Source organism: Rissa tridactyla, chromosome 7, assembly GCF_028500815.1.
Source record: "Rissa tridactyla isolate bRisTri1 chromosome 7, bRisTri1.patW.cur.20221130, whole genome shotgun sequence".
NCBI classification, from domain to species: Eukaryota; Metazoa; Chordata; class Aves; order Charadriiformes; family Laridae; genus Rissa; species Rissa tridactyla.
The window spans coordinates 12,361,977-12,385,199 of record NC_071472.1 but is presented as its reverse complement, the minus strand read 5'-3'; the positions used below and the strand labels follow the sequence as shown (position 1 = coordinate 12,385,199).

The 23,223-nt window shown below is 38.2% G+C and overlaps 1 protein-coding gene across 3 annotated transcripts in view; it reads right to left on the bottom strand.

Moving 5' to 3' along the window:
* Positions 1 to 2,242: 2,242 nt before the first annotated feature.
* Positions 2,243 to 23,223, bottom strand: part of HACD2 (3-hydroxyacyl-CoA dehydratase 2) — a 28,518-nt gene continuing 7,537 nt past the window's right edge. For 2 of the 3 annotated variants that reach the window (XM_054210270.1, XM_054210272.1), the window contains 4 exons: positions 19,701 to 19,789; positions 13,548 to 13,669; positions 12,705 to 12,883; positions 2,243 to 10,450 (listed from right to left, as the gene is read on the bottom strand). In XM_054210270.1, coding sequence (XP_054066245.1) covers positions 10,368 to 10,450; positions 12,705 to 12,883; positions 13,548 to 13,669; positions 19,701 to 19,789 — 473 coding nt within the window. In that variant the 3' untranslated portion in view covers positions 2,243 to 10,367. Of the gene's footprint in view, positions 10,451 to 12,704; positions 12,884 to 13,547; positions 13,670 to 19,700; positions 19,790 to 22,291; positions 22,372 to 23,223 lie in introns of those variants that run through there. The other variant, XM_054210271.1, reaches the window with a different exon arrangement.

Here is a 23,223-nt window from a genome sequence, read left to right as displayed (position 1 = left end):
TTTATCAGCTCTTCCATAGCCAGCATTTCACTCCAAAGGCAAAACTAAAAATATGTGCATTCCTAGCCAAGGATTTTTGTTCTTTATAAAGATTGTGAACACAGCAGCTTGTTTGTTAACTGTATCCCACTCAGTATTCAGCCTTGCTAGCTCACCTATGGATAACATCAAAGCAACATCAGTGTGGCTGAAATAGTTGTCCTCAGCGGACTCCTGTAGCCTGTATGAAGCTCAGAGCAGAACAACTATGCAGTTTTAAGCTAGTTTATCAAATACCTTTACACAAGCTGTAGCGAGGCGAGGCTCAGTCTTAAGTTCCACTTACAAAATTACTGTATTTATATGCAACACAAGTACAAATAGTTAAGGGGCACCAATAAGTTAAGGTCACACATGTCAAAATATGTAAGCGTGTGATAGGCCTTGTCATTATAGCACCAAGCATACCAGCAACTCATCAACTTCCACTACCAGGAAGCCTAGCTCCAGTACATCTGAAAACAGGGCCCAGAGTCAGGTGGTTTTGCCCATCAAATTTACACTGGAAAAAAATGGACTGATAACTGTCCTAATTATGTAAGGAACCATAAGAGGGTGCATGGAAAAGTGTTATTGTGTGCACAAGACTAGCAAAACCTAGTCTCAGATGTCATCATCTTACTTTCTGTGTCCACCCCCCTCTTTATTTACTCTGACATGAGATTAGCACATGCTGTAGACGTTCTGGAGCTAAGCGCAGACCCAAGTTGCATGAATTTCTCTGAGACTTCTACTTTTCTTTCAAATCTGGCTAGTACTTTTTAGTGATGTAGTCCCAGTCAGGAACAGGGAAATGGGGCAGAAAAAATTAAAATATTGTCTATCCTGTTTTCATGAGAAAGGCAGGCTTGAATAAAAATATACAAAACCAGACAATTTTTTTTTATTAAAAAGTTATTCTGAATTACACAACTTCAATGGGCAGATAACAATACATTGTACAGTACATTTATTCTTAAGAATTCATATAATAGGACTCCAATGATAGTTTATTATGCAAACAAGTATCAGTTTAGAACATGTAACTGACAATAACTAAATCATATGATTTTTAACACCAGTGGTACACAGCAGTTTTACGTCTTTCCACCAGCAATTTACTTCAAAATCTGTCCAGCTATGGCCTGATCCACAGTCATGTATGAGCAGGAACCAGGAGCAGACTGGCTCATGAATGCTTACGTCTGCCCCATGTTTGTACACATGTGTATGCCTGGAGCAGGCTTGCACATATCCTTTGATTTAACAATAGTTTCTGAAGAATAATCCAATTACCTTCAGATTGTACACTTTACTTCTTGTAGGGCTTTAACAATATCAACTGTTAATTTCCAGTCTCACTAAGTAAACTAACTAGCAATGTCTTTCAATTTCACATCCATTTTCTTGGTGATGCAAGAAAGCTTTTTCCGCTGTTCCAATTTGCTAACTTTGGAACACTTAAAATGCTTTGTTTACTTAACTTAAATTGCACCAAAAAGCTGAGTAAGGAAACACATCTAATACTCAAACCAGTAACTTTCCCAGAAGTAGTTTATACACAGGAACACAGGACTAAAACAGAACATAGAACCCAGTGCATCTAGGTCCCCATAATTATGTCATAAACACCTGGTGGCAAATGAAAAGGACTTCGGGTCATCAGTACACCAGACAAAACATTGCATCATTTTCATTAAGTGCTGTCATTCTGCCTTAAAACAAACCAAACCCAAACCACACCACTCCCCACCCCCGCCCCGTCCCCTGCCCTGAAAAAACCCAACCAAAACCAAGCCAACCCAACTACTGGATACCAAACAAAAAAAAAAAGGAAGAACATTTCATGTTTTGCCAACTCCCAAATGCTCTTTGGAAAGCACAATGGTAGCTCTCCTCTTCCATCTCATCATTTTAGTGACTGCCATTTAGCAGAGAAGATCAGCACTCAGTCTTTTTCTTAGCCAGTAAGTGAAGAGATTGTATTTTACCTCAACAGAACTTTAACTAAGAGGCAAACTGATTTAGAATCATAGAATTATAAAAATTCCATAAAAACAACCTAGTGTTAGGCTGACTGGAAGACCCTCCACTTCCTCTACCCTCTCTACAACTGAAATTTTTTGCAGGCATGCTAGATGCAGAAGAAACAAAGGGCTGACCTTTAAATTGACATCAACATAAAACTAGCTTTAAAGATACCTGAAATGCCTACATATATATATTCATTCTTCAGATTATCATTGTTTTTAGCGTAAAACTAACCCACTGTAGTGCCCAAGAGGATGAATGTGGATTACACAGCAAATAGGATTCTGTGAGTTCAAGTGTTCAAAGTAGAAAATGTCAGTATTAAAAGTTTTTAATACACACTTGTTGAAAGTGATATTTATATATGGTGACTGTAATATTTAACAGTGCCTAAATGACAGCTACAGATAGTCTGCAGAAGATTGTGCAGACTGGCTGAAGCAGGAGTCAAAAAGACAGAACAATATGCAATTCAGTCTGATAAGCCTCTGGAAAAACTTCTACTAATGAATTTCCCAATAACATCTTCATGTAGTACCAGGTAATGTAAAATTTCTATGTGCAAACTGTACAGAATTAATTTAATCTACAGAGAGGCAGTTTGTTGTGACACAGAGTTTGTACAAGTATAACTATACATGGAAGTGTTTCTAAATATTGTGAATTATGCTTTTGTAGTGGAACATTGAAATAATATGTATGTTCTTAAAACACTAGAAAAATTAAGATATAATATTGACAGTAGCATCTCTTTCCCTAACATTAGCACATTATCAGTATCTGCACATCAAAGAGAAAAACACCTCTGACAATAGAATCATGGAATCGGAATGGTTTGGGTGAGAAGGGACTTTAAAGATCATCTAGTTCCAATCCCCCTGCCACAGTTCCACTAGACCAGGTTAGCCAAAGCCCCATCCAACCTGTCTTTAAACACTTCCAGGGATGGGGCATCCACAACTGCTCTGGGCAACCCGTTCCAGTCCCTCACCCCCACCCTTACAGTAAAGAATTGCTTCCTAATATCTAATCTAAATCTACCCTCTTTCAGTGTAAACCGTTATCCCTCATCCTATTGCTCTACTCCCTGATAAAGAGTCCCTCCCCACCTTTTCTGTAGGCCCCCTTTAGGTACTGGAAGGCTACTATAGGGTCTCCTTGGAGCCTTCTCTTCCTCAGGCTGAACAATCCCAACTCTCACAGCCTGTCTTTGTAGAAGAGGTGCTCCAGCCCTCTGATCATCTTTGTGGCCCTCCACTGGACTCACTCCAACAGGTCCATTTCCTTCTTATGTTGGAGGCTCCAGAGCTGGACACAGTACTCCAGGCGGGGTCTCACCAGAGCAGAGCAGAAGGGCAGAACTTCATAGGAGAAGTTCTCCATCCCTCTCATCACCTTTGTGGCCCTCCTCTGGACTCAATCCAACAGATCCATGTCCTTCTTGTGTTTGGGCCCCTAGTGCTGGCTGCAGTACTACAGGTAGGGTCTCACCAGAGTGGAGTAGAGGGGCAGAATCACCTCCCTTGACCTGCTGGCCACGCTTCTTTTGAGGCAGCCCAGGATGCAGTTGGCTTTCTGGGCTGTGAGCGCACATTACCAGCTCACGTTGAGCTTCTCATCAATGAACAGCTCCAAGTCCTTCTCAGCAGGGCTGCCCTCAATCCATTCTCCACCCAGCCTCTATTTGTGCTTGGGACTGCCCCGACCCACATGCAGAACCTTGCACTTGGCCTTGTTGAACCTCATGAGATTCACATGGGCCCATCTCTCAAGCTTGTCCAAGTCCCTCGGGATGGCATCCCTTCCCTCCAGCATGTTGACTGTACCACACAGCTTGGTGTCGCTGGCAAACTTGCTGAGGGTGCACTCAATCCCACTGTCCATGTCGCCAACAAAGATGTTAAACAGCACCTGTCCCAATACCAGCCTCTGAGGAACGTCACTGGTCGCCACTGGGACATCGAGCTATTGACGGCAACCCTTTGAGTGCGGCCATCCAGACAATTCCTTATCCACTGAGTGGTCCATCCATCAAATCCATGTCTTTCCAATTTAGAGACAAGGACATCATGCAGGACAGTGTCAAATGCTTTGCACAAGTCCAGGTACATGATGTCAGTTGCTTTTCCGTTGTCCACCAATGCTGTAACGCCATTGTAGGCGGCCACCAAATTTGTCAGGCATGATTTGCCATGTTGGCTGTCACTGTTCACTTCCTTATTTTCCACTTGCCTTCGCACAGTCTCCAGGAGTAACCGCTCCATGATCTTGCCAGGCACAGAGGCAAGGCCTGTAGTTCTCTGGGTCTTCCATTTTTCCCCTTTTTAAAAATGGGGGTTACATTTCCCCTTTTCCAGCCAGTGGGAACTTCACCAGACTGCCACAGCTTCTCAAATATGATGGATAGCAGCCTAGCAGCTTCATCCGCCAGTTCTCACAGGACCCACGGATGAATCTCATCAGGTCCCATGGACTTGTGGACCTTCAGGTTCCTCAGATGGTCTCAAACCTGATCTTCTCCTACACTGGGCAGTTCTTCATTCTCCCAGTCCCTGCCTTTGCCTTCTGCAACTTGGGCCATGTGGCTAGAATACCTGCTGGTAAACTGAGGCAAAAAAGTTGTTGAGGATCTCAGCCTTCTCCATATCCTGGGTAACCAGGTCTCCTGTTTCCATCCAGAGAGGGCCCACATTTTCCCTAGTCTTCCTTTTATCATTGACATCCCTGATCAGATTTAACCCTATCTGGACTTTAGCTTTCCTAACCTGATCACTGGCTGCTAAGACAATTTCTTGTTATTCCTCCCAGGCTACCTGTCCTTGCTTCCATCCTCTGTAAACTTCCTTTTTGTGTTTGAGTTTGTCCAGAAGCTCCTCGTTCATTGATGCAGGCCGCCTCTTCATTGGGATCAATCACGCCTGAGCCTGGAGGAGGTGACCCTTGAATATTAACTGGCTTTCTTGGCCCCCTCTTCCCTCCAGGGCTTTATGCCATGGCACTCTCCAAGCAGATCCCCAAAGAGACCAAAGTCTGCTGTCCTGAAGTCCAGGATAGCGAGCTTGCTGTGTGCCCTCCTTCCTGCCCTGAGAATCTTGAACTCCACCATTTCATGGTCACTGCAGCCAAGGCTGCCCTTGAGCTTCACATTCCGCACCAGCCCCTCTTTGTTGGTGAGAACAAGGTCCAGCATACCACCTCTCCTTGTTGGCTCCTAATACTAATGCCCAGCTAACTTGTGAAGATATAAAAAAGGCTTTAGGATCTTTTACATGCGTAAAGGAAAATATCATTCTGGAAATCAATCACCAACAGTATTAGAAGAGTTTTAAATTTTCCATCTACATTTTTAATTCCAACTGCTTCAAGGTAGCCTTCAGAAACCACCACAGAAGCTTTATTAATTCCCTCACTACAATATTAGAAGTCTTCTGATAAGTGTGCAAGAGTATTTTTTTTTTTTAGGAGATTGGAAGTGGAATTTAAAAGCCACTTGATATTGAATGGAAGTCCCATGCAGTCAGGTGGCCTGAACCAATCCATCCTAACTCTGGAATGAGACACACGGATATTCACACCTTTTAATGTTATACTCAGCACAGACCCTTCCTCAAGTTTTATGTCAAGAACTGCCAATGCTTTATTTAAGATGAGCCTTATATACTATTGTGAAATTAATTTGGTTACAAACACAGAATCCTTATGCTTGTCAGGCTTCTTAATGTTACCCTACATAACTAAAATTATTTCCACACACACTGTTTTCAAAATGCAGAGAAGAAATACAAATAACCAGTAATAGTTATTCTAAAGCACAAATGGAGCTCAGCACCACTCTTCACTGCATAACATTTCAAAGAGAAGGTTTTAATTACACAGTAGTGGTAAGTCACAGCTATCACGCGTAGGACATGTGGTGATACTGGGCATGACAACATTATTTCATCCCTTCTGTAATCAAACAAAAAAATCACTGTAGTTGTGCCATCTTATGACAAGCATATGCCTAGAATAATAGTACTCACTCTGCAACTACTACTCAGTTCCTATTAGAGGATTATAACTTGTTATTTATAAGCATTAATGGCACGTAGACACAGTATTTAAATCTCTCTCAGGAAGTGTTAAAAATGCTAAGAACATTGCCGTGGTAGCAGACATATTATATTTAGTAAATGAACTCTGAAGTATTCTGTTGCATTAGTTAAGCATTTCACTATATTTATAATACTCGAATTATTTTGTTTGTGTAGAAAACCATCACCATCTAGAGTACAGATAACAACAGAACAGAGAGCTCGCGTTCTATTGAGGATCCTTCAGGAAGCTGTAAGTTTGAACGTTAACATAGTTAACACGTTGTTATGAATACCTCTTTTAAAAGTAAAAAGCAGAGCATTCATAACAGTATTAAGTTGCTTAGTTCTTTTGTTTGAGCTCAAAAGTTATGTATGCAAAAAAATCTTGTAAATTGCAAGGCACACATTATATACAAATGAATAAAAATACAGCCCTAATTCACATTTTAAAAGTATCTGCTTTTGTCCCTTAAACAGTAACAATACAACATATTTTGATCAGAATTATTTTATTTGGATTATAGCAATTAGTATAATTGATCAATAGGCCAAATCCAGGCAGAGAGCACAGAATCAATTTCACAAGGCAACAACACGGACTAGTATTTTAGCATACAAACCATTTCACTGCATTATCAAGTAGAAATATCTTCCAAACATGCATAAAAAGGCTATGCTTAATCTTTCAGAGCTCCAGGTAATACCAGATTCCTAAATATACAAAAAATACATTTAACTTATAATAATCTTAGTGAATCAGACTTATAAAATTACAATTTTATTCTTCACAACATAGAAAAAATACAAAAATGACTGTATATAGTTTTCACCCAAATTTCACTGACATAAATATACATCAAAACATATGATTTGATGTATACTCATGAAAATTTTGAGCTGAAAGATAGGTTTTAAAATGACGCTGCAGATTGGTCCACACAAATGCCAACCTTTCTACTGATAAATAAAAAAAAGCTTTGATAGAAACATCACATTGTGTAAAATTACAATTTACCTGCACCATAACCTGCATCTTACTGTAATTTACAATATGAACATTTCTACAATTCCAGTTGTAAACTATACACTGGTAAGAACCTTGGTCTGTTAGAGGGTAATGACTAACTCAGACAAAGCTGGCATGGTAGAACATAAAGTATTGTTGCCTGAAGCAGCGCACACAACACAAAGACTGCCAAAGCAGAAAACATGTCTGCTGCAGAAGTTTGGTGATGCTGACAGAAAACACGCAAGCCAAGTAAATAGTTTGTGGGGGGAAAAAAAACAACCCTCTAGGTTTGTGACAAAGAGTACTAATCAAAGCTTCTATTATAAAGTTCACATAAACCACATTACAATGTCAGTGACAGATGAGGGGAATTTTATTCTTATTTTAAGAGGAAAACACCCACATGTGTGACCAAAGTCAGTATTAGGGAAAAACCCAAAGAGTATTAGGGCATTGCACTACAGTTCTTACTCAAGATCACCTTCCAGTGATTTCCATGGAAGCTAAGCATGAAAAAGCACCGTAAGCTGAAGTGCTGGAATTCCTATACATACTAACTGCCTATTCATACTTCAGAATATAGTTTTTAAAATCAACTTTGCTGATAAGATTCCTTACTATCAAAGCAATTTCTTTTTATTTTAAAGGGGAAGTTAACTCTGTTTTCTTTTAAAAGGCTGTGGTTTATTTGCATTTATGTGGTAACCTAATATTTTCAATTAAAGTAAATATTCCATAATAAAGCTTGTTCAGTAAAGATGTTGGTTGTACAAGCCTTCTCCCTACTGGCAGCTCTATCTGCTTCTTCATAGTGTCAATGCTATCGAATACAGATCTGTACTACATCTGTCTCATCAACAGAGCTATGCATTTGTTTCATATAGGAGTATTACACAGCCACTTTTTTTTCTGCAAATTGGACAAACAAAATTGAAACCAAATCTTTCATTTGGGTACAGAAATCAAATCAAGAAAAGTTCAGGAGCCGAGCATCAATAATATCCAGTAACCTGAGTACATCAGGAAATGTGATCTTTCAGATGACATCCTTCAGAAGTACTGACACTAACTCCTTTGATAGCCAATATAAGCAAAAGGAGGTGTTCTGTTCAGAGGTGGAACTTTACACTTTTGAACAATGAGTTCAGTATAATGCAGCATTTCTCAGATCACTACAACAAAGCACCATGTAACCAAATGAAGAAATGAATTGAAATTGTTGCTCTTTGAACGCAAAGCCACTTTGAGGTTGTATATGGCCACAGCGTTTTTGATTACAGCCAACAACTGCCTCCAAAAGGTTTAAAGTAGAAGCAAAGATCATTATTGTCTCTTACCCTCTCCCTGCTTACAAGAGTCCTGTTTGTGTTGAACAGGAAAGATGTTATACATGTTACGAGCGCTAGGAAAATACAGTCACTTTTTGATGGAACCAAAGGAAATTACTGAAGAATGCAAAGTTTGTTTGGTTTTTTTTTGGTTTTTTTTGGTTTTTTTTTTTTTAAAATATAGCTCTGACAAACATAAGCCAAAATAATTGTAAATCCAGCTCTCCCCACGTGCTAGAACAGAGAGCCCATGCCCTTAGTACTTACTGGCTATGCTCAGTGAGAGCTGCGATGCCTCAAACAAGCAACTGGGACATAGATACGGGCCACATCCGGGGGGAGGTGCTGGCATGAGACTCATATTGCAGGTACCATGGTAGTGGTCACAGCCCATTTATGCACTAAATCATCAGGTTACAAGAGGGAAGCCAGAGAAGCCCTTGTGTTATTGCCTAGTGGCTCTAACTGGGTGAAGACAGGACTATTCAACTATCAATTCCTAACAGAGCAATGAGCATAACCTATATTTCCTTTTGCCCTTTCTTGGGTATCTGTTCATTTCCCTGCTCCCTTCCATTCCTCTCCCCCGGCCCCCAGTCAACAGTTTGTTCATAACTTGGGGCACTGCTGACACAGCATTAGCGCATTCCACCTCTCCACAAAATTTTCTCAGTTCTTTCCTTTTCTGTTTTACCTTCTCAAGTGAAGGCTTATCTCGAGAACCCAGAGAAAGCACCTCGGAAAATTTAACTTTCTATGGTCTTTTGCTCTTTCAAAAGAGCAGATGAGGGAAGGTTCATCCAATCTGCAAAAGCAGTATGTAACACATGAGATAATCTGCTTTCAAAGAAGGAGCTTATGACTTTGCAACATTTCAGAAGCTGAGTGCCTACAACTGCCTGCTTGGATGTGCCAGAGTGATACGCATAAGTCACTTGAGAAAAGTTAGGTTGAGGAACAAGACCCTCAAATAATTCCACAGTAGAACAAGTAGTCCTCAACACTGAAAGATGAGTACCACTGAGACAGTGATTAGAGATGATAATTTAAAGTAAAAAAAAAAAAAGAAAGGGGAGAACTGCACCTGTTTCTGGGTGAACTGCCTCCTTATATTGTTCAGAATTGTTACTGATATCACCAGAAATATTATAGTTAGTATTATTATTTTTTTTTTTTTTTTAAGTATTTAAAAAAGTATCCAGGGATGCAGTACTTAGAGGATTTTCAGTGTTTCAGATAAGCATTATAGCTTCTGAATTGACATTATCATTTTAGTAATCATCTTGAAGATGTTCAGAGAACACACTCTGGTCAGACACCCTACCGTTTAAATTCCTGAAGAATCACATTCTCCTCATTTCCCATAATTGGTTTCCTGTTTTTGTTCCCATCACCTTTTAAATGCACAACGTACCTTTCTAAATTCTAACACTTTGCCCAGATTACATTGTCCACTGGAGTCTCGAAATCCTAAATTATTCCAGAGCATATTCTTTGCTTTCAAAGCAATACATACAGTTTCTGGCATGCAGTCAAGCACTTAAAAAAAGAGGTATCAGTAATATAATCCCAATTCAAGCATTTAATGGGTACAACTTCATCACTCATACTGCAACCTTCAGGCATTTAGTAGTAAATGAAAACCATTTAGCACATCATTTAAGGAAAAGGCTAACTGCCAAGCCATATAAAGTTTAAAAGTTTTCTGAAGCACTGCAAGCTGAAAAATATTTCCATGTTTTACATTGTGGAATTTCAGTGAATTCAGATTTATTGGTTACTCTTGCTAAATTATTGTTCTTTTACCTCTGACTTATTTTATCCTGGTATATTCTTTATAAATGTGCTGGGTATTGAAAATCTGCAGCATTTTGATGTTTGAAAAGTTCTGAAAGAGAGCTGGAATTACTCCGACTTCTTGTGTTCTTCAGTGTGGGAGAGCACCTTTCGCCTCTGATGTAGCATATGAAAATACAGCTGAGGAAAAACTGAAGAGAAAACACACAGTAAAGTATCAAGTGAGGCTTACGTGTCAATGCAAGATACACAGTCACATGCTCAAGGTCATCAGTTTTCTATTAAAAGAAAACATGGTTATCCACTTTCCACTCAAGTCATCTGCTCCCTTTTATTCTTTAAAGGGAATAAGTGATATTGTCCTTAGGCTTCAGGTACTATTTATTTTTTGCTAGAGCAATCACATTTCTAATTAAACGTAAAATGCCTTATTTAACTCTGCATGTACAAGCAGGATGACAAAAGTTTCCCAAACTGCGCACACATAATAGAAAGAAAATACATCGCAGGGAGGAGAAAGTCCTTCTGAAAGAATGACATTTCCAGATTTGTTTTATTTCTTATAATTCTAGTGTCACTTTTTCAGGATCTGAGTAACTCTGTACAAACTGTTGCCTCTTTCATTTCTTCTCTCTTTATCCTCCATGCAAAGCTTTTTCTTTTCCTACTGGTAAGGCTACATTACACAGTATGTTTGCAGAACAACAAAGCAGGGGATAGAACACACACACATAAACAGCAAAAGCTAAAATTGCCATGATAACACTAAACCTTTGCGAACCATATGAAAATTATACAAGGTCAGCGTCAGCCTAAATTTTATGAGTTATGCATGCAAAGTGTTCGTCATAAACATAGGCCAAAGTCTAGTCTAATTTGTGTACTAAATTTTTTTTTTCAGGTCAGCATTTTTTATTTTGGCTTTCTTTACCCTGTATTTGATTTCCTGATTGTTTCCCCCCTATTGTGATACACTCCACCAGTGTTAAGGAGTGAATACAGCTATCCAGAAACATTAACAGCATAGAGAGCTACGTCATTTCTCCAGTAGAAGTCTAAGTAATGGGGATCCATTATATGCAAAGAATTTAATGATATCTTTTCTAGCAAGATGCCAATTTTGACAGATAACTACTAAATTAGAGATTTAAAGTGAGGTAAATGGTAAGATGCAACTATCAAGAATGTAAACACCCAATTTTTAACAACAGTTTTCAAAGCTTGCTTTCCTTATGATATTAACATTCACAAAATTTCCAAGATCTTCATTGGGATCAGAAGGCATAACTCCTGCACGGGTAGCTTTTATGAATGAACAACCAAACTATGGTGCAATCAATGACTGCAATGAACACTGCTTTTCTTGTATCTCAGGAATACCACAGAAATATCTTCATGGGACAAGGTGCCTAAGACTGCTTGAGTCTAAGCAGTTGGTTCTGAGAATTAACATACCAATTCACAATAATAATCAAAAATAAAAAAGTAAAAAAGACTGCATTCGAGTTATGCATCCAGGAAATGATAATGCATCACAAAAATACCTCGTTTCAGAGACAGCAATTTTAATGGAGAAAGCAGGCTAAAATTGTTATTTGGGTTCAATGTAGGTTCTCTCCCACTGTGTTTAGCAGTGCACAAGTAGTAATTAATACTCATGGTTATTTTGACTAAAACTATTTGCTAAATGCTTCTATGTTCCTATTCCCCATTTCAAAGCAGCAAAACCAAATCTTCATTCCACCTATAGGAACATCAACCAGAGATTATGTCAATTCATAGAATCATAGAACGTGTTGGGTTGGAAGAGACCTTTAAAGGTCATCTAGTCCAACCCCCCTGCAGTGAGCAGGGACATCTTCAACTAGATCAGGTTGCTCAGAGCCTCATCAAGCCTGGCCTTGAATGTCTCCAGGGATGGGGCATCTACCACCTCTCTGGGCAACCTGTGACAGTGTTTCACCACCCTCATTGTAAAGAACTTCATCCTAATGTCTAATCTAAACCTACCCTGCTCTAGTTTAAAGCCATTGCCCCTCGTCCTATCGCTACAAGTTACTGCGATTCAAGTTAGTTCAACAGAAATGGTTCCCTACCCACTAATACAAAAGCAGTGTTCTTATTCCTGATAAAGAACTAATTTTTAAGAAGCTGTTTTGAACTTTGTTCTCCTGTCTGTAAATGGGGGAAAAAAAACAATAACGTATTTGCCAAGAACCACCACGCTTATTTCATATTCAAAGTGTTAGAGGAAAAAAAAACAACCTGTATTACTGTTTTGTAGGTGTTGGTAGAAAGCAATCCCTGCAGTTTTAGTCTTGATTTTTTTTAAGTAATTTTCAAAATTTTGCAAAATTAGTTATATGTACATTAATCCCACAATTATTATCTTTTCCTTTTACAACTTTTAATATTAAAAACACACCTTAACAAACTTATACTTACTTGGAATGTAAGAGATCATAACCAGGATCAGGAATGTATAGTAGTCAAAAGAAAAATTGTACTTGTTAGGTAAACTAATGGAATACAAGCCAGACTGCCGGACGAAGGGTAATGCAGCATATATTGTGAGTAATTCACCTGAGACTCCCATTGGATACAATACTATAAACAAAGTGTACCTAGAACAAAACATTTATGGAAAGGATTAAAAGTTATGACAATCTCTGACAAGGAATTTGTTAAATGCTATTATGGATATTCAGATTTTAAATTCTCAACTCAATATTTATTTACCTCAGCTCTTATTTGATTAGAGCATGGCAAGTTGTGAACATTATTGCAAGGTAAGTATTCAAATCAAATTCAAACAGTCAGTCTGAATTATTTAAAGATCACCTCTGAGAATCTGGAAACTATTTTCAAAGCTATTCTTGCCGCTCCCCCCCCCCAATTTGTTACTTTGATTTCTGAACTCATTGGTACAGGTCATTACCTTACTTAAAATGCTTACAGATTGTTTCAAGTGCAACCCTTGGATTCAAGGGCTACTGTTAAATGTCAGTTTACTTACTGTTACCCCTTACTGTTAAGTGTCAGTTTCTGATCACAGAATCATGTTGTAAATGGGACTGAGTTCAGACAAACTACTCTGTCAGCTTACAATGTGTTTTTTTTTTTTTTTTTAACCCCAAAGTCTGCTGGAAAGAAGCTAGGAAGTCACATTTCCAAACAGGGCAATTACCTCAGGGTAGAACCTAATTTTTTGTACTGCAACTATTTTACAAGATAAACATCCCTGTCAAATCAGTGCTTTAAGGCTATGATTTCTATTATGCCACCTACCTGGCCCATTTGATGAGATAAGGGAGATGGTTTAACAAGCTAAACGTATAAAAAGAATAGCGGATTATCTCAGTGATTGTCCAGGCCACCACAAACAACAGGACGCTATCTTCAGTTTGTACCTGTAGGAAAGAAAACAAGCTCAATATCAATTCAAGTGTTACTAATTACTCACCCGACCCATGAAAATCTCAAAGAAATCAATCCCATGGGTTGCTTTACTGCATCATTTTAGAGAACAGACTCCAAGAATGAGCTTAAAAGCAACATTAGTTAACAACAGCAAAAAACCCTTCTTATCATGTTCCATATTTTTCTAATTGCTTAAGAACAGCTCTGCTTGCTGATCAGATAATTTAAGATCGCCCATTCTATGCAAGGTAAATTAGTAGAAGAAATGCCTGAAATGCTGAGAACATACCGTAACTCTTCCCATTCCTATAACAGTATCAGCTTTTATTTCAGTCCTACAATTGCTTCCTAGTGCAGCGAGCAGAAAGGATGCTAACACTTGATACCTGGTTCAACTAGTCTAGCACTTGATACCTGGTTCAAACTCTATATTCTGATCCTAGTCCATGCTACTTCTGAGTAGAAGCACTGTTTTCCTCTCTATACAGATGAGAAACTGGGTCCTAATTTTGAGAAGCAGCAAAATAGCTATCACCAAGACAAAGGCTGGAGAAGAGAAGAAACAGAAACTCAGATTGTCTCACCTCAGGTAAGCTTGACAACTACCTGCTTCACTGTTCCTTGCTCATTTTTCTGCTTATTGTATCCAGCATACTTCCTCTAATGTTATACTCAAGGCATTATCATGTTTCACTGCTTTACACCTCTTAGAGCTTTTATTTCAGACACACATCACTGAATCAGCTTTTACTCCCTTCATATTTTGAAGGTTAATCTTCAAAAGCATGTATTTTAACATGAATTTTTAGATTTATTAGATTTGGGAGCATAATTATGAGGTTTAAGTTTCAGACGGAGTAACACTGATGAAAAAATACATGGGGTCCCATACCCGCACTACAAACTCTTGAGAGTGCAAACATGACTTTCATGCAGACCTCCCCCTTCTCCCTTCCCCTTCAACAGAATTCCCAGCTGTATGAGTACCACGAGCTCAAATTCAGTGGACGGTGGGAACAAAAAGAGCTCAACCACAGGGGCTTGCATTTTCTTTTTTCCTCCAACTCTTGAAAAAAGGGAAAAGGAATTCTGTAGGTATGGGTGGTACACTCTATTCATCTTGGGCAAAGTACACGTACAAATGAAAAAAGGAGCAAGAAAAATGTATGGGCAATCAGAAACCTTTTAATAGGAGGGGACTGATCATACATTTGCCTGTAAAAATGCTCATGAGGATTATCCATAAAAAACTTTTTTACCAACTACAAAACCCAGAAAAGATTTACACAGAAATCTTAGGATATCCTGGAATGTAAAGCTGCTGTTAATCTACGTTCTGCTGTGTATAACATTTCAAGTCACTTTCATTGCATTTGGCAGCAAATGCACCTTGTCCTTTTTCGCAGGAAACTCTGACAATTTGCTTACATATTAATCTCCCTTACATCGTCATAAAAAGAATAAAATCCAAAACTTATTTGAAGATTCTCAGAGAAGAGACCAAATTTATTTTTACATTGCTACAGGATCCTAATCTTGTTTGGGGTCTGCTTTATAAGCAAGACAGTTCTCAACCTGGAAAAGTTAACAGCACTTCACAGATGATGCCGTTCCCATGAAGCAACATGCAACTCTACAGCTGCATCTTCTGGTCAAAACAGGAGTAGCAGCTTAGAGAGTTCATCTAAACCTATGCATCACAGACTTCAACCTGTACTTTGAAACGGCTCTTATTTCCCTAACTATGGAAGTCAGTAAAAACAACAAACGAAAATTTGTAGCTTGAAGCAGCACCCAAGAACACGAGCAAGGACAAGAAACAGTGAAGCTAACAGTGAACGATAAACATAGAAGTAGAAAATCAGGCAGTTACAATCCAGTTCTATCACAGGACTTCCTTAACACTGCCTTCTCAAGTCTAATCTTCCCCGTCTACTTTAATAATAGAACTGTGTTTAGAAGTTATTGAAACAGTTCACACCATTATAAAACACACACACAACCCTGTTAAGGTCACTTAAAGAGTCACTGATTGTGCCTTTATAGCTTGTGTCGCTGTTTAAGGAAGAAAGGATACTGGAACTTTGTGGCAGTTTTCATACAAAAGTGACCTATACAGTTTTGAAATAGTTCCATTCTGTGCAGTAAGGAACAGAAGACTACTGTGCATCATATTTTAAGTACATTCCACAGCTCATCATTAAAAAGTTTGTTTCTTACACACTAACAGATCTGTCAGAAGTCTGTCAATATTGGAACATCTCTTTGAGGACTGACAATTTTTCAGTACTTCAAATAAAGATGTCTGAGATGCACATTATCAAACCCCTGAGAACTGATTTACTGATTTACAAAACAGTCTCTCAAGAGGCATTCATTTAGGCACTGCTAATGCTGCATTTTTATCGTTCCTCTTCCAAGTTGAGGATAAGGAGGATAAGTACAGACAACAAACAGTAGACCCTTAATAAACCACTAGAGTCCAACACTGCCCTCAGAACTCAATTTCTCTTTCCTTTACTTTTTCATACCAGTCTTTGAAGGAGGTGTTAGACAAAGTCAAAGCACATTTTACACTTTATTTACAACTTATTTGTCCAACTGCCTTAATAAGGGTCAATCATGTCACAGGCATCATTTTTTGGCATGTGTTTCAAACAAATTTATCATCAAGGAGGGTCCAGAATATATTTTCTCTTAGCTTCAATACTATGAATAGCAAACAATATTTGTTAAAATATAAGAGAATCCATAGCCTTTTAAAACGCAAACATGAGAACTGGGAATTGACAACATAAAGCCCGAGAGGTTTTTACTGTTCTTCTTATGCGTGAAAAGACAAATTCTATAGATTTCTCCATGTTAAGAGTAACAATTTGACAAATTATTTGCAGAAAATTTCATCTCAACACATAATTAAGCAATCCAGCGCAGAAGATTAAAACCAGCAGCACTATGCAACTGTAAGGATGAAACAGCCCATCTCCCTCCAGAGAGCTGGTTCTCTGGTACATCAATAAAAAAAAAAAAAAAAAAGAAGCTTCACAGTAGGCACAAAGGGCCTGACAGACATTTCTGTTGTACAGTATTACTCAAATTTTACATAGATGTAAAGCAGTGATGAATCAGGCCTTTAAACTGCACTCACCCATTCAGAGTTCTGAACTTTTCCAGTGTGGACTTCTTTTACTACAGCTTAGACTTTAAACATCATAAATTAAGATGCTCTTCCCTCTTTAAGTATGCTTTACTACTGATTGAGGATGTCAATTCACAACTGCAGACACTGAAGTCTTAATTACCAGCTCAATATGCTGTACATGTCATCTTCACACCACCCCTTTTGACTGTCTGTTCTAGAAAGGTTGCTCTAAATATGTATTATACTTATTTGCAACTTATCTGTAACTGCACCCAATTGGATAAACATTAAATCACTGCCAACGCCATTTTTTAATTACCCATCAGAACTGTATGTGGAATTATCTATCAGAACGGAACTCTACAGAGGCCTACCATAATGTTACCAGATGATCTTATTGTTCACGCAAATTCAAAAAGATAACTATGCCTACTTTATTCTAGCCCTTCATGCTAGTCTGCTCATTTTTTCCCCTCCTTTGTAGAAGAAACAGTAAAATTCACCAAACCGATTCCTTTCCCATGTAATGACAAAACAATTACAAGTGCTGTATTACATGCCAGGCCCTCCTCCACTAAGCTAACAGCTACTCATATGGTGGAGGTAAGGAGAATCCAATTGCTACCCAGAGAAGTGTGCAGTGCTTTAACATTTGCCATGCTTTAACATTTATTATAAATACTTTCATATTGAATTAACAACACATCAGCACTGAATTCAACAAAAAGCACAAACATGTTAGTGGCAAGAAGCATGCTTCAAATCACATCACATATCTAGAAGTGTATTCTGGCAGAAAGGAGGGATGCAATACAGATGTTTCTTCTTTTAACTGTATTATATACAAAAGCAGTCTGGAAAAGCAAGATACTGAACAAGTCTCACTCAAAAAGTTATAGAGTAAAACTGTTTTATTTTACAAGAACCTCATCATGCAACTGCATAGCTTACAAGTTCCATAAAGCTGTGTGAGAATTTAATCCTGGACTTCACCATGGAGCTCACTTGTGCAGACAGCCCTTTAGAAAAAGTAGAACACTCATGACACTTTCAGTACATCTCCCCAGGTGAGACTGCATGCTCTGTGGCTGGGGGGAAGGGGAGGGGTCAGAATACAGCCTCTTCATTTGATTTATTTGCTCTAAGTCACAGCTGAAAAACTCATCACAGGATTCCTCATCCTTACCATTCTTATACCCACTTTCCAAGACATGAAAAAAAAGTAACACATAATACAGTCTCTTGCAAGACTTCAACCAAAAGACCACACAAATGTGAAGAAAAAACTGCGTATAAAATTGTTGAAAGAATCCTTATTAAAAAATCCTTGTTGAAAATTGAATATTAGGCTGAACTTGTTGCTCACATTTTCTCCCATTTTGCTGGTTTTCTCTGGTGAGAATGTGGGCATAAGTTTCAAAAAACCTAACCCACAATCATTTTACAGACTTCCTTTTTATGTCTAACAGACAACATTTGTAACAATTCTAATCCATGTAATCCAACCTTTAACATTTGGGTTACTTCAAAACCAGTAGGGAATTCATAAAAACAGATTATCACTGTTTTTTATGAAGCACGAGGTACCCCAACATTATACAGGTAAAAAGCAAAACTACAGGCATATTTCTTTCAAAATATTTCATACATGTACCTAAAATCTAATGCCTTGGGATTATGGCTTCCCCCCACCCCCCCCAAAATCTAGGATTTATCTCCAGTGAATTAAGAGACTGGAGTAAATTTATTTGCACCAAAACTGAAATCCATATAGAAGATAACTATTTACAAGATTTTGAGTTTATTGAGAAAAATAACATTCATCCACTTCAAATAGTAAGAGACTAAGGCTCCACATGAACAACCATCATAATATCAGAAAGGGCTGTTAATTACCAGGAACTACAGGGACTTATGTTACTCTACATGTGGATGGATGCTCTGATAACAGTTTGGAGTAAGGAAGAGAAAGCAGCTGCCCTGAAGACTTAGTAATGAGACAAGCTCCTTAAGACATTCTCCATGTCAAGTCACAAAAGATCTTATGCATATAATGACACTAGATCACCATCACTTATTTCAGGCAGCCATGCTGACACTGGCATCAAGACTAATTTCTTTCTTTAATGAGAAGCTGGCTAAAGTAACAGTACAGATGCAGCATATCTGAGCTACTACAAGGTATTTAGATCACGTGAAAGAGTCAGTCAGCATGATCTATATCAATTAAAGCATGTTTAAATTTTAAAATAACTGTCAGGAATAATTTTCAAATAAAATTGCTTCCAAATGATTCTGCATAGATTTGTATGAAGTACAGCAATATTTGGTGTGGTAAGCAATGAGAAAAAACACGCAGGCCCCAAAACCCACCTCCACTTGAATGTAAGAAAAATGAATGAAGGACAGAGGGAAGATTATCCTGGAAAGTGATAATGGAGGACATTCAGGTACTGCTGTGCACAGTTGCGGGGGAGCTTCCACATGCCATGGTAAAGAAAGCCAACTGTGTATGAACAAGGGGGCAGTGAGGAGGTTTTGCTATTAATCATGGCACTAGTGAAATCAATACTAGAATGCTGTCCCAAATTCTGGGTTCCATATTATACACTGGAACCGCTTTAACTTTCAGTAAGGACTGCAAAAATCTATTCAAGAGCTAGACGTCTTACAGTGAAAGAACCAGATCTCAATCTATTTGATTGCCAAGCAAAGATGACATCAGATTTATTTTTATTTCTTTTGATCCACACAAGTTCACAAAGAATTTCATGTTGGGATACAAACAGAAGTCATTTTAAGGAAAATAAGACGGCGATCAACCCTTGCTTTTCACCATGGGTCATTAGTTTTTATATGTATTTTGTAGCTTAACTTACCTCTTTTACACTATGTGTTACTGCCCACGTCAGGAAAACCCTTGACATCACTTGGAAAGCAGTCAGAACAACAGAAGACGGAACAATGCCTGGAAGAAATTTTGCAATTAGTAAATACTCCTGACTATCAGGGTGGGAGGTGGGGGTGAGGAAATAAAACACAGCTAAGCCAAAGTTCCAGTTATTTGAAATTTTTGGAAGGAAAGCATTTAAGTTTTTTAATTTGAGAGTATGAAGTCTGTCCTCTGGCGTGTTTATACAGCCTAATGCAATGCAATCCCCAACAGACTTTGTCCATCAAAATGCAAATAAAAGCAATCAGTCTTGTTGCAATCATAGCACATTCCTTAATACACAGAACACCTGAATAAGATGAGATAACCTCAATCAAATAGCTTTTGGGACACAGTCTTTCAAATAAACCCTGTTTGATTAAAATATCCAAGATACTTTTCATTACTGCGATTTAAAAAGTAAAACCAATGAAAGTGTTTTGCACAGTATATCCCAAAATCCAGCAAGCAAAATGTATAACTACTTTGAAAAAACACTGATCTAGCCTATATTCTGATAGATAAAAAGTTTGTAATTCCTCCTTGGCAATACAACTTTAAAAAAAAAAACCACACAAACACAAAACCCAAGAAATAACTGATGCATTGGTAGGTACAGAAACATTTTTAAGATTTTCTTGAGGAAGCAGATTTCGCTGATGAAGGTCCTGATTAAAGCGCCACTAAAAGGATCCTATACACCCAGGTCTGACAGAGCAGGAACAGTTTTAGACTGCAAGATTACAAAAAAATTCCTGAATTTCACAGCACAAAGTTTTATTTTCTTTCAAAAGCATGAAGACGACAAATGGAAGAGCAGTTGCACCTCCTAACAAACAGTAAACAGTGCTTCTAAAATGAATGCAAATCACAGCAAGCAACACAACAGCCTCAGAAGGATGTAAAGACCAAGCTGGAATGTGGAAGAAAGAATAAGAAAAGTGAAAAGCAAGTTTAATTAGAACTATTTTCAGCCATGCAACTGAACTGTACTGAAGTACATTTCAGAGTAAAAAGAAGGAAAAATCCTACAAACACAATTCTCTTCAGTTTTATCTCATATTGTTCATAATCTAATTTCTATGGTAAAACATCAGTGCAGAATTTCTGTTACTCAGACAACACAAAACAGGGTGCTATAAAATCCCACAATCTATACTCATTAAAGGCTCACTCCTACCATGTAACAGACTTTCTTTTATACAATTTAGATCATCCCTTCCTAAGCAAGATAAACTAACGTTCATACAAAGAAATCTATAAATAACCCAAAAAGACTGCGTAGGAACCATCCAACTTTCTCTCACAAGTAAAGCAAACAAGTTTTTTCATTGCAGCCAAGACAATGCCAATCTATGCCAAAAACACGAGATCAAAAATAAGCGACTCACCACCTACGATTTACATAAACTTTACTTGCCTCTAATTATTTACTCATTGCACTGAAAAGGTACCCAACAGACAATTTTAAGCTTGGTATTTTTCAAAACATCTGTCCCCCCTTATCCAACACTACACATGCTAGAGCGGTGCTTGACAGAGGGCTCAGGTCCAGAACCAAGCGGCAAGTCAGTCATGCCCAGACCTCTTCCAGATCCCACCTCCAGCAGGAAATCCTCCAACTCCCAACAAGTACCTCCCCTCTCCCAGGGAGATCCTGACTGACAACAGGCTGTATGCACAGCTTACAAGGTGGAGCCCTCCTATCCCTCCTAACTGGGCAGCCTAAAGCAAAGTCAACCAGTGCTGACTTCGGCTTACCAGAGGCTTACTGGTAAGCTCTTCCATGCTACCAATGGCATTCAGACACTTGGATTCTATCTGCTACAAAGTCAAGGAACTGCACATTCACTTTCCGTTTGCCTGTCCTTCAGTCTCTGCTCTTGGTCTCTGGGCTACACATTACCTCGTCTCTTCATCTAGAGCTCTTTTTTTTTTTTTTTTTTTAAATCTTTGCCACATGCCAAAGTTCTATTCCCCTATCAATCTTCATATTTTGAAGAACTTGCCTCACAGATGCTAACATTTCAGATTCTACTGAAAAGATGTGGAGAGAAAAGTTATGCTGATATTCACAGCCATCTGTCACAGATAAGCTCCTCTACTGACAGAGAATTACAGCTCTAGTTATAGCAATTAGTTTAGCAGGGGCAAAGGAATCTGCAAATTTCCTGTTTCTCCTTGCATAAAAACTTTTACCAGAGTCCGTAGGACTACAGCAGACAGCAGCAGTGTATCCAGCTGTGCAAAACCCCCTCATTTTTCTTAGCTGACAAACGCTTCCAATAGCAGGAAAAAAAAAAATAAAATCCATGGGCAGTTATAATAAAATAAGTGTGTTTTTTTGTAAAAAACTTTGTTAGGGAAAGCAAAAGGATAGACTTATAACGGTATAAAATGTTGCAACATTCCACTAATGGCTCTCTCCACTAATACTAAATTGTGTGACTCGGGATAACACGGGCTAAATGGATCCACATCTCAAATCAACTGAGCCAGGATTATTAGCTTTGCACACAGACAGGCTGGTACAGTCACCTTGTTTGCTGTTCCACACCAGCCTGGAAGGTGAAACCCAGGACTCTCTCCTGCTCTTCACCGATTTGTGTGGACGTATACTCTAAAGTGTGAGGAAAAAATAAGTTTTTTACTCTTTCTTAGATTTAGTACTAGTAAACACCGGCACCTGCATACAAGTTTAGCTTAAGAAAGCAGTAGAGCATTATAGATTTAGATAAAAAATAGCCTTTTATTTGTAACTTTTTTTGCCCAGTGTCATGAGATTCAACTTGTTCTTCTTGCCACTTGTTAAATAAAACTTCAAAATTTTCACATTTTATTATTAATGTTTGAAAAATGTTTTTAAACTATGGTTTATTCTGGTAAAAAAACAATAACTGACATTTAGTAAAATAAAACAGTATTGGAAGGACTACCTTGGCAGCACAGGCAACTATATGATACACATAGTTTACTCTGAGAAGCCTTTACAATAATTTGCGTATATGATCATTCTTTTCTTGGGATGATCTGTGTAGTCTACAAATTGTCCTTTATGAAACAACATTCTCAGAGTAACAATTATTCAGGAAGGTCAGAACTAATTTATCAAATACAGAATTAGACTGCCCTCTGCTGACAAATTTATGTATATCATTTTAAGTTTTCCAACTACTACATTTGGTTATTAAAAAAAAAGTCTTTTGTACAGGAATTCAATATGAACCTACTTGTATCATAGTGATACACCCTCCAGTATGTAGATTGTTTGTATGATATGTGAACAATAGCAGGTTTGTAGCTGCAGCTTTAGGAACCTTAATGCCATCTTACTCTTTAAATAGAAAACATTCAGATATGAGCTTAAACGCTCAAATTTAAAGTCACAAGACCACCTACCTAAACATAAATAAGACTGTCTCTTTGTGAAGACTGGATTGTTCAGAAAAATCAGAGTGAAGCAGACAGGC